Raw genomic sequence first — 12,363 nt, 5'->3', positions numbered from 1 at the left:
GCCATTTTTTTATTTGGCCTCTATTGGGGTTAGTGTAAAAGAGTACAACTTTAATGAAAGTGAGGAGTTTCCCAAGTAGCTGACTTCAGTCTTGATTTGCGTCGTATTATTATTTGCTCTTTGCTTGAGTCCAGGTCGTCGTCCCAACATTCAACCTTTTGTTGTAGATCTTTTTGCTCGATTTCTGCTGAGGTTACTATATGCACCAGAAGATAATGAAAGCAGAGAAATTTTTCAAAGTACCTAGCTTTGGTTTCTGCTTGTCATCGATCCTTTGGCGTGGTGACCGGTTCTCTTGCTTAGGCTATTGCCAACCCGAAGAGACTGATAGACTCGCTGAGCCTTCAATGCAGCAGTCGGTTCTCCTGTTCGGATCATTAAGGACCTACAGAGGTCGCTTGACTTGCTGAGCCTATGGTGCGGTAGCCGATTCTCCTGCTCGAGCCATTATGGACTTGAAGAGATCTTGTAACTCGCTGAACCTTTGGTGGCATAGTGGTCGGTTCTCCTACTCGGACCATTATGGACCTAAAAAGGTCGCTTGACTCGTCAAGCCCTCGGCGTGGTAGTCGGTTCTCTTGCATGGGCCATTATGGCCCTAAAGAGGTCGTTTGACTCGTCGAGAATTCGGGATGGCAGATAGTTCTCCTGCTCGGGCCATTATAGATCTAAAGAGATTGCTTGATTCACCGAGCCTTCAGTACGACAGCCGGTCTCCTACTCTGGCCATAATAGACCTAAAGAGGTTATTTAACTCGTCGAGCCCTCGGCGCGGCGGCTGGTTCTTCTACTTGGGCCATTATAGATAAAAAGAGGCTGCTTGACTTGTCGAACCTTCAGTGCGGTGGCCGATTCTCCTGCTCGAGCCATTATAGATCTGAAGAGATCGTTTTACTCATCGAGCCTTCGGCACGGAGGCTGGTTCTCCTGCTCGATTCATTATGGATCTAAAGAGGTCGCTTGACTCACCGAGCCTTCAGCACGATGGCCGATTCTCCTGCTCCAACCATTATGGATCTAAAGAGGTCGTTTGACTCACCAAGCCTTCAGCGCAGCGGCTGGTTCTCCTATTCGAGCCATTATAGACCTGAAGAGGTCGCTTGACTCGCCGAGCCTTCGGTGCAACAGCCGGTTCTCCTGCTTGGGCTATTATAGACCTGAAGATGTCGTTTGACTCATTGAGCTTTCAGTGCAGCGGCCAGTTCTTTTGCTTGGGCCATTATAGACTTGAAGAGGTTGCTTGACTCGCTGAGCCTTTAACACGGCAGGCGGTTCTCCTACTCAAGCCATTATGGACCTGAAAAGGTCGCTTGACTAGCCGAACCTTTGGCGGGATGACCGGTTCTCTTGCTTTGGTCATTATAGACTTGAAGAGGTCCCTTGACTCTCGAGCCAGCCGGTTCTCCTGCTCGGGTTATTATGGATCTGAAGAGGTCGTTTGAGTCATGGAGCCTTCGATGCGGTGACCGACCTTCTCATCTCGGGAGTATGCACCCCGAGGCATCCCTAAAGTTAGCTTCGAGGAAAAATCCGAGTAGGCTCGGTCTTGAGGAGGCCCTGGGCATCCTCTGGGTGTATCCTTTGTTGGGCCCCGGCGTCCCTAGGGTATCCCATATCAGACTCAATTATCATAGTCACTTGATCTGAAAGACAAACAAAACGAAAAAATTTTTATTGACAATGAGTTCAAGCTTCAATGAATCTTACTGATGACAAATGCGAAGGTTGTCGTAGTTCCAAATTCGTGGGATCGGGGCGCCGTCGAGGTCCCCCATCTTTTATGCCGAAGGCCTCTAGTGGTCGGGTTCGAGATCTGGTGTAGAGCATCTTATACTTGGTCACATTACTCAAGGTGGAGAATTCGTATCGAAGGGCGCACTCTGTGATTGTTTCACTAGGGCTAGCAAGCGTGGGACAGACCCCGCTGCCCCCGGACTTAATGACCCATCAATGTGCATGACTCATGGTTGCTTTGTCGTCTTCCCGTTGAGGAGTTCGGTTGCTTGAGGCTAGGGGTGCAAATGGGTTGGATTGGATCAAGTCATGCGTGATCCCAACCTAACTCAGTTCCTTATTCAAGTTCTAATTTTGGACCCAAATCCAACCCAATAGAAGATCGGGTCGGGTCGGATTGATCGGTACAATTTTTCACTCAATGGATCATTCAGGTCGGGTCCATGTATAACCCGGACCCAACCCAAAAAATTTGGGTCCAGTTTGGGTCCGGTTCGGGTCAACCCATGTATGGCTTGAGAAGTTGTTTGCACCCCCATGGGCCTAAATAATTTTACAGATTCTGGTCGGATCGGGTCTACCGTTATAATTTTTGACCGAACGGGTCATTTGGGTCGGGTCCATGTGTAACCCAGGCCACTCCAAAAAATTCGAGTCTAGTTTGGGTCCAGGTCGGGTTCAGTTTGGGTCAACCCATCTATGACTTCAGAACTTGTTTGCACCCCCGCAGGCCCAAATAATTTTACATATTTGAGTTGGGTCGGGTCGGGTCGTAAAATTGAAAACTCAAAATTACCCAAATTTCAAATGGATCGGGTCAGGTCGGGTTTGAATCCAATAAGCCCAGTCCCAACCCAAAAAATGGAATGGGTCCAATTTTAGGATCCGACCCTGCCCCATGGATCCTCCAAAATGGGTCGGGTCAGGTCTACGCGGGTCGGATCGGGTCATGAGTCAACCCGACCCATTTGCAACCTTACTCGAGGTACTGCGAGTGATAGTGCTAATAACACCGGTCGCTCGGCGGTTGTTAATTTGTTTTTGAGGCGGAGGACCGGAGCTCGAAATGAGCACTCCTTGGCCCCGCTGGAGGCACACGTACCAATCTAGCCATTCGCGTCGGATGAGTACTTCAATTTCATCCTTGAGTTGGGAGCACGGTGTTATAGCCGTGATTCTAGTTGAAGTAATAGTACTTCTTCTACCTTCTCTTAGTCACTGGGCCTTTCATCGGATATGAAGGGCGCAAATACCCTTGGCTCTCGATCTCTACGAAGATCTAGGCTCTTGCGGTGATATGAGAGAGATATATCTCTCAAATTTTGGAGGAGTGCTTCGATTTGTTTCCTAGACCTTGGAGGGAAACTGGTGGCCTTAAGTGAATTCGTGGCTCAGAGCCAGTACTACAACTGCTAAAAAATACATAAAGGGAAAGATAAAGAGCTAGGAAAATAAGATCTCTCTCATGTCTTAACTTCCTTCAATTCTTTTTTTCCTGAATTTTCCAAGAACCAGTTACAATGAGCAGAGCTCTAACGATCAATCCCCTCTCTCCCGCCAAATCCAAACCCTGCGACCACAATAACCCAACTCCCAAACCAATAGAGACTCCCCTCCCATCTCTCGTCTCCCTCCTCTCCAAGTGCACCACCTTGAGAGAACGCCAGCAGCTCCACGCCCTCGCCATCAAATCCCATCTCCAGGACCACCCCTCTCTCCTCACCAAGCTCATCACCTCCTGCTGCCTCCATCCCAAAACCTCCTCCATGGACTACGCCCACCGCCTGTTCGACCGAATTCCCCACCCCGACGTCGTCCTCTTCAACACCATGTCCCGCGGCTACTCCCGCTCCCACACCCCAATCCAATCCTTCTCCCTCTTCATCCGCATGCTCGAGACCGGCGTCGCCCCCGATGACTACACCTTCCCTTCCCTTCTGAAGGCATGTGCAAGCGCCAGAGCCTCAAAAGAAGGGATGCAAGCCCATGGCATCACCGTGAAGCTCGGGCTCGCCGAGAACATCTACGTGCGCCCCACGCTTGTAAACATGTATGCCGAGTGCGGCAGCATTCGCGCTGCTCGCACCCTTTTCGATGGGATGGAGGAGCCATGTGTGGTTTCGTACAATTCGATGATCACAGCTTGTGTTCGGAGCAGCCGTCCTAGCGAGGCACTAGCTTTGTTTCGGGAATTGCAAGCAAAGGGCCTCAAGCCAACGGATGTCACGATGCTCAGTGTTCTTTCCTCATGCGCCCTGTCGGGGGCGCTTGAACTGGGGAAATGGATCCATGAGTACATCAGAAGGAATGGATTTGATTCATACATAAAGGTGAACACCGCATTGATCGACATGTATGCCAAGTGCGGGAGCTTGGAAGATGCTGTGCAAGTGTTTCGGGAGACGAGTTCGAAGGATACCCAAGCTTGGTCGGCCATGATCGTGGCCTACGCAGTTCATGGGCATGGGAGCAAAGCCATCTCTCTTTTTGAAGAAATGCAGAGGGAGGGGATTAAACCTGATGACATTACATTTCTTGGAGTATTGTATGCTTGCAGTCATTCAGGCAGGGTGGATGAAGGGCTGGGGTATTTCCATAGCATGAGGAGTGGTTATGGCATTGTTCCAGGAATCAAGCATTATGGGTGTGTGGTGGATTTGCTGGCTCGAGCAGGGCGACTCGACGAGGCTTATGACTTCATCGATGGTTTACCAAATGAGCCAACACCGATCTTATGGCGAACACTGTTATCAGCTTGTGGAGGCCATGGGAATGTTGATCTTGGCAAGCGTGTCTTCGAGAGGATTTTAGAGCTGGATGACTCTCATGGTGGGGATTATGTGATTCTTTCGAACATGTGTGCATCTGATGGGAGATGGGAAGATGTGAACCGGATAAGGAAATTGATGGGCGAGCAACGGATCGTGAAGGTGCCTGGTTGCAGCTCAATTGAGGTGGATAACATGGTCCATGAGTTCTTCTCTGGGGATGGCAAGCACCCACAGTCTAGAGAGGTATACAGAATGGTAGATGAGGTGGTGAATCAATTGAAGTTGGTTGGGTATGTGCCTGATACTTGTCAGGTGTTTCATGTGGGTATGGGGGAGGAAGACAAGGAGGTTAGCCTTAGATATCACAGCGAGAAGCTAGCGATCGCCTTCGGGCTTATAAACTCCCCTCCTGGGACAGCCCTCCGTGTTGTTAAGAACCTCCGTGTCTGCAGGGACTGCCATTCGATGGCGAAGCTAGTTTCAATGGTGTTTGATAGGAAAATAATTCTCAGAGATCTCAATCGCTTCCATCACTTTGAGAATGGATTATGCTCTTGTGGAGATTATTGGTAGAAGGAAACAAGAGAGAATGTGCTATCATCTCGTACTGCCTTGTTGCACAATTTCTTCTTATGACTGTATATGAGATGGTATCAAATAGTAAAGATATGAGGTTATTCTACAAGTAATGGAGACAGATGTGTGCCGATGTTTATGCGAAGACCAAAGTGGTGAAGAATTTCTTCTTTCATCGCTTCTCGACACTCTTGGATAGAGACTCTCAAAGCTGATCCCTGGATAGCACATGCAAATGAGCTTGGTGCAAAACTATTCTTAGTTTTGTTGTCAAAACCCTTTCTTGGTGCCACCTTTTGTTGCCAGCACCTAAAATTTCAACCAGTTTGGTCATAAATGTTTGTGATGCTAGTTACCTCTTGTGGAAGGATGCCAGTTAGCCCTGCTTCTAATAAGTGCATTTCAAATTTGTGTTACCTGTGGACTCCTAAGATTTGTTATCGGTTCGAATCTACTGTTACAGGGGCCAACAGCATATATTGCGTTATTGGTCAACCAAAATGCCCAGGTTATCTACCATATGAATGATTGAAGACACCCCTAGTAACTTGTCTTCGTATCAGCAGCTTAATCATCTTGCAGGACTTCTGCAATAAAAATCCATTTTATACTTGTTTTCTGCAAAAACAGGTCATATTTATTTTTCTTATTCCCAAACTAAATGCAGATATTTAGGATATTATTCTTTCTACAATAGCTTATATATACACACCATTGGCGTATTGGATTCATCAAACTCGAATGAGAATCCAGATATTGAACTTCTACGGAAACGTAGAGATATTGAAAAGGTCATATGGTGATGTTTTGATGCATGTTCCTGGAAGAGAGGAGGAGGCACCTTTCTGTTATTTATTTTTCTATTCTCTCTCCAACAATGAACAAATCTAAAATCCTTTTTTTTTTTGTTAAAAAAAATCCTTTTCAGGCTCGGGCCAAAGCCTAACCTGGAAATATAGGCTCTTTCAACAAGCAGGCTTTCAGGCTTAGGCATTGAAACCCCATCCAAGCCCAGCTCGACCCGGATTTTTTTTTAAAGTTTTTCTTGCATTATTTATTTATATTTGATATATTTATAGACTTATATTGACTATTGTTGGTGATATACGAACTTAAAGGGATAAAAGACATTTAGCTTGTTGGCAATATTTAATATTCATACATAATATTTTCTAAAATATTTTCAAATATTAAAAAAATAAAAAATAATTATGAGATCCGTGAATAAAAGCTTGGCCGGGGTCTAAGTACATGATCTTTGGGCAAAATCTAAACCATGAAGAGACCAACTAAATAGAGTTACCGTACCTCCCCCCAAGAACCAAATCACATCATGAGGATCCAAATCCTCGTTCCTTCTTGCTCTTATTTCTTTTCCTATTTGGCAATTCTATCCACTGCTCGAATTTCAACTTCTACTTTGTTCAACTGGACGTTACTGCACTCGTCTTTGGACTAACCATGGAATGCCTTTCTACAGGCTCCTACAGCACAAAGAGAAGCCGCTGCCATCCCACCAAGGGAAAGCGGGTAGCGGAGTTCCGACATCCATGACCTCCGGTCTAACTAAAAGAATGGCCAACTGCTTGAGATCTGCCTCCGTGTCGACGCTTTAGGGAAGGGACTTCATGGAGTGTCCTTGGATGGATGGATGCCCTTCGCAGGTCGACTTTTTCCTGTCTTCCAAGAACATGCATGCATAGCTTCAGCTCTGTTAGTTCACCATGTTATGCACTTAAAAATGAAAGGGCTGTACGACATGCTAACTGCGATGGACAGACAGCAAATAAATGAAAGCATATGGCAGGGCACTCCCATCATTTACTGATCATGGGTTTTTCACCATGATTTCTTGATAACTGAGCGATATTTTACTTGTGGACAAAAGCATGGCTTCTTTTTTTTTTTTGATACAACGGGGATCCACATTGAACTAGCATGAGTGCACCAGAAGAATCCGAAAAAAGAAGATGAAAAAGAAAAAAAACAACCTCAAAACTCTCCCATAAGAACTTTTCTGAGTGATATGCAGCATAGAAAGCTGCCAGTCGGCGGTGCTATTCGCTTTCCGAAAGACATAAGTCAACCTCCTCAAAAGCTTGTTGATGCCTCAAAGTAGCAAGTGCTAATCGTCACTGCTATGCTGGCCCTGAATCCAGTTGATCACTATGGCTGAGTCACCTTCAAGACATATACTATCCACACTTAGCGCACGTCTCGTATGGGTAATGCCTTTCTATACAGCTCTCAGCTCTACTCTAATAACAGACTCGTCGAAGATACGCCGACCACCGACTGTAACGAACCTGAAGTCGTGGTCTCTAATCACGAAGCTCACTCCTCTTCTGACACACTGCCATCGAAATTTACCGTAAAAAAGCTAAGTGGCGGAAACTTCTGGGAGACAAAAATAGTCCTGGCTGCTACGCAAGCTGAATAAAACCTCAAATGTCCTTAGCCAACCTAGAAGACCACAACAGTGGTATTGAAGGCTTGAGCAGCGTAGAGTAATGTTTTATCCACCACTTTCTTCAGATGCACCCTCGAAGATCTAAGCATTCATGTCCAGCCAAATATCATAGTCACATAGGCACATCTTATGCCTCACTCCATAATATTGGGCCTCTACAGCGACTATTTCAGCAGGTGAAAGAAGTCCTTAGTCGATGTCGTGTCCTGCGATAAAACCATAGCGCATCCCCAGATCTACGCCACACGTGGGCATTGAAGGATAACATGATTGATTGACTCCACATCAGGACACCCCTAGCAAATAGAAGTGACAAGCACACACCTCCTCGCCAATACATCTCTTGTCGGCAAATATTCTCATGCCACCCTCCAAATAAAAAGAAAGACAACACAAGAAAAACATTGCATCAACACTACAATGTTTGAGTTACATACTAGGAGCACTGACAACACAAGAAAAAACTTGCATCAACACTACAATGTTTAAGTTACAAACTAGGAGCACTGACAACACAAGAAAAAAATTGCATGTCATGTCATGTCGTACCAGGAATCATGAACACCAAGCCACTATCGTGCTCCCTCTCTACTACTAACACCATTAAAGAGTCCTACATTATTCAACCTCTCGTCTCATTAAAAGCAATTTGGAAGCCGAAAAGAAGAAAAACGTCCTATGCTGCAAAACTGCAGAGACTTGAACATGGCTACGTCATTAATTCCTCGACTGTCACACTCATGCGAAAGAAAGCAGTGTGCGCCTCAAACAGCCGCTGTTGCTGCCATCTGCTTCTGTGCAAATGCGACACCCTTCTCAATGCTAGCCTTCAACTCTGGTTTCAGGGCTTCCAGTGCTCTAGCCTCATACCCAGTCAGACCGTGAAGTTCAGAAGAGATCACAGCTTCAACACCTTTCTTCCCAAGCTTAACTCTCGATGCAAAGAATGGGAGCTCAGTCAGCTCAGATTGAATGAAGGAGCACTCATAAACATCTCCATCTCCATCCAATGCTCGGAGAGATGACTCAGCAAATCTGGCTGCAGCATAGGCCATAGATAGAGTTGCAGATCCAGCACCAGCTTTTGCCTCCACCACCTCTGTCCCAGCATTCTGGATCCTCCCAGTCAGCTCTTCTACTTCTTCATCTGTGAAGGTCACAGAGGGTCTCGTCTTGGACAGCAATGGTAAGATGGTAATCCCAGCATGACCTCCCACAACAGGTACATCCACATCAATGAGCTTCAGGTTCTTTTTTTGTGCAACAAATGTGTTAGCTCTCACAACATCCAGTGTTGTAACACCAAACAGCTTCTTTGGATCATAGACACCCTTTTGCTTGAGAACCTCTGCAGCTATTGGGACAGTAGAATTCACTGGATTGCTAATGATGTGGATAAAAGCATCTGGAGCATTATCTGCCACAGCCTCCACCAGTGTCTTCACAATGTTCGCATTGATGTTGAATAGGTCATCACGAGTCATACCTGGCTTCCTTGGAACTCCAGCAGGGATGACAACCACATCCACGCCTTTCAAACTATTGCCTAATTCTGATGGTCCTGTGAAACCCAGAACCCCGGAAGGGGTATTACAATGACTCAGATCAGCAGTCACTCCTTTGACATTTGCAATATCATAGAGATGCAGTGCTGAAACAAGTGGAGACATCTTGATCAGAAGTGCTAGGGGTTGACCAATCCCCCCAGCAGCACCAAGAATAGCCACCTTATAAGATGAAGCCTGCGGCAGCAGTTGATTTGAGGATCTCAGCCTTGGTCTATCCAAATTTGGCTTGAATGACTCCCAGAGGGAAGCATTGCTTCCACTGCCCAAGAAGGATGCCTCCGATTCAAAGCTTACAGATAGTGATGCCTTCAGACCGCTAAAACCCCTGAAAAAATTTGGAGCATGGTAACTAACATAGGAGTGCTTTGGTCTTGCTCCCAAGGTGGTCTGAGCACTGTAAGAAGCAATCGAGCCGATTGACAGAATCGAGACTGCTGCTGATGCCATTTGTTTTACAATATGAGCAGTTAAACAGTACCACAACCTAGGGAAAAAAAAGAAAAAGAAAATCTAGGTTATTCTGACATTACTTGCAACTAGACTCTCAATAACCATGTACATTGCATACATCTCATCGAAGGGGAGAACAATAAAAAAGTATTCATTGCAAACATGAGGCAAACACCAGTAAAGTCCATCCTCATTATCGATAAAGTCGAGTTACAGATGTCACCAGTTCTATAAAAATGATATCCTAGTGCACCATATGGTTATTGCTTGAATGTCCTCACTCACTTTTTGCTTTAGTTGTAGCCAAGGCTTGTTGTCTCGGTACCGGACCCCATACCTGTGCCATACTAGCATTGTGTCGGTACGTAGTCTTTTCAGTGTACCAAATGTCGGTACACCTCCCGTACCGAGTATCGATATAGAACTAGCATGGTACGGTACGCCCCCGTAACACCTAGTTCGGGTCGGTATAGCGAACCATGGTTGTAGCTTCTACGTGGCTAGAATGAGAAATTCAGACCTAACCAATCAACCTATAATGTGATTTTAAGGTTGGTTGATTTTTGCACCACATAACTTATTTAAAAGTTAATAACCATGCCACAAGAGCTCTTGTTAGCTTCATCTCTTTGAGAAACAGTGAAGGCAGTGCCGCGTAAACTGTACCAAAGTAAAAGAATTACTCATTGGGTTGTCTTATTAGTATGCAGTTTAGATATTGACATTTACCAAATGTTCTTAAAATTCCCTTCTGTATTCACATATGTTTATCTAAGTCAGCTTATGAAAGCCCTCATATTTTTGTTATAAAAAGAAAAATAATTTCAGAACTCACCAGCTTTTAGTAGAAGTTCATTTATATCACTTCAAAAGCATTGAAAAGCTAGCTGAAGTAAATAAGCATAAAGATCAGCTGGATGCAGAACCTCATTATATTGTTAAAGGAATTAATTCAGGGACTTCTGTCCAGCTAGCTAACTGATCTTTTTTAGCAAGTCAACTGTACCAACTGAAAAGCATATACTACAAGATTTATTCTTCAACTTCACTGATTGAAAATTTCAAAACAGAGACTACAAGCGCACGCACACACACGTATGCATACTAGACACGCATATAAAAATATTCGTCCCAGATTAGATGTTAATACGAATAATAGAAGCTCTGTTTCTAGCCATTTTTGTGCATCGATGTACTCTATGGATAGAGGAATTCATAGAGTTCAATATAGTAAACTAAGAAATTGCAAAAAAAATCATTGAAATTGTTCTTTTGGAAATATAAATCTATACACCCACAGAGAGAGACGAAGACATCATGAAGATATCATCTTACTACCTCACTAAGCTACCACTGGAGCAGATCTGTGCATTCATAGTCAATCTCATGAAGGTCCATAAAGATAAATTAAAATATCAGACTATGGAGTTTCTTAGAATGCCTTAACAATGTAATAAATTCTTTGTTAAAAGAGGCTTTGACTTAAGAACAAAATTACTTATAGATATAACCTGTCTGAAATATACAAGTTCAGCACTAAGCTATTGGGATTCAGCACTACAAGTATGGCTATAGACAAATTATGGGGAAACTAAAACAGAAAAATAAAATCTACAGACAAAAGGACAAGTAAAAACCACTACACATCAAGCATGTAGGTAACAATTCAAATCGTTGATAAGCAATCTTCATGGACATTCATTCATTCATTCATTCATTCATTCTTTCTTTCTTTCTTCTTTCTTCTTTCTTTCTTTCTTTTGTTCTGTAGTTTTTTCTTTCTTTCCTTCCTTCTTCCTTCTTTCTTTCTATTTCCCTTTTCTAAGGCAACTCCACTGTTCTGGATCTAACAACAGATGAAAGAACCTTTTAGTGAATGTTTCCTTATCAGCCCAATAAATAAAATTAAGCGGAAAAGCTACCAAATATAAACTAAGCTAAGCTTGCAAGATCATACTCTCACTTCTTCTAAAACAAGCCTAGATAGATTCTAGGTACAATATATCATGGATCAAAAATTCTAACACTGTAATTTTTTTTATGGAAAAATTAACCGCTTCAATGTACATCGTAATTTCATTTACAAAATCTAAATACCAAAACCCACATACCGGCGTAATCAAGTAAAAAAAGAATCGCACTTGATTCATACAAATCTCTAACAACAAAATCTACGACAAGAAAGAACGAATCTAATCAAGAACCGGATAAAATCCATCATCAATTCACATTTCTTAACTCTTACCTCTAAACAACAAGGATCCCATGCCAAGATTCAGTATCATCTCATGCCTTGAGACCAAAAATTCCATGAAGATCCACAGATTCCAACCCTTTAACAGCTCAAAACTCCCATATCCAGGCCCAAGAACTTCGGCTTCCAATCGAAAGCCCCAAGAACCCCCAAGATCTTCGAAATCCCTCAAATCTAAGTGCATAAACCTACGGAGATCGACCTCTATCCGAAGCAATAAGCAACAATCCTATCCGAGAAACTCCAAATCAAAATCAGAAGCAATAAGCAACAATCAGAAGCAATAAGCAACAATCCTATCCGAGAAACTCCAAATCAAAATCAAGCATAAAACATCAACACCATAAAAAGAAAACAAGCAACCAAAGGAGAAAAAGGATAAGAAAAAAGCCAGCACGAAGTACCTGAATCCAAGAGCCCTCGCCCTCCCTTCGCTCTCTCCCTCGGCGATGGCGGAGAACCCGAAAGGGCGGCTTCAAAGCTGTCTAATGTACTTTCACGGAATCATTCGACCACTGATTCGGCTCCCCACTTCCCAGT

At 44.1% G+C, this 12,363-nt stretch overlaps 2 protein-coding genes across 2 annotated transcripts; one reads left to right on the top strand and one right to left on the bottom strand.

Annotated features, from left to right (window-relative positions):
* The first annotated feature begins 2,966 nt into the window (after positions 1-2,966).
* Positions 2,967-5,497, top strand: LOC103718806 (pentatricopeptide repeat-containing protein At2g02980, chloroplastic). Its single transcript, XM_008807786.4, has one exon. It carries the CDS (start codon positions 3,255-3,257, stop codon positions 5,076-5,078), a length of 1,824 nt encoding a protein of 607 aa, XP_008806008.2. The 5' UTR covers positions 2,967-3,254; the 3' UTR covers positions 5,079-5,497.
* Positions 5,498-7,997: 2,500 nt separating this feature from the next.
* Positions 7,998-12,363, bottom strand: LOC103718807 (malate dehydrogenase, chloroplastic-like). The gene is made up of 2 exons (XM_008807787.2): positions 12,228-12,363; positions 7,998-9,603 (listed from the first exon to the last, which is right to left on the bottom strand). Exon 2 carries the CDS (start codon positions 9,564-9,566, stop codon positions 8,316-8,318), a length of 1,251 nt encoding a protein of 416 aa, XP_008806009.2. The 5' UTR covers positions 9,567-9,603; positions 12,228-12,363; the 3' UTR covers positions 7,998-8,315.

The sequence above is a fragment of the Phoenix dactylifera genome, chromosome 8 (assembly GCF_009389715.1).
Source record: "Phoenix dactylifera cultivar Barhee BC4 chromosome 8, palm_55x_up_171113_PBpolish2nd_filt_p, whole genome shotgun sequence".
In the NCBI taxonomy this organism is placed as follows: Eukaryota; Viridiplantae; Streptophyta; class Magnoliopsida; order Arecales; family Arecaceae; genus Phoenix; species Phoenix dactylifera.
Note: the sequence above shows the minus strand (reverse complement) of the source record. Positions and strands in the feature narration are given on the sequence as shown.

Bases quoted from the DNA above. Each gene is read 5' to 3' on its own strand.
- LOC103718806 (XM_008807786.4), top strand. From the start codon at position 3,255: ATGAGCAGAGCTCTAACGATCAATCCCCTCTCTCCCGCCAAATCCAAA.
- LOC103718807 (XM_008807787.2), bottom strand. From the start codon at position 9,566: ATGGCATCAGCAGCAGTCTCGATTCTGTCAATCGGCTCGATTGCTTCT.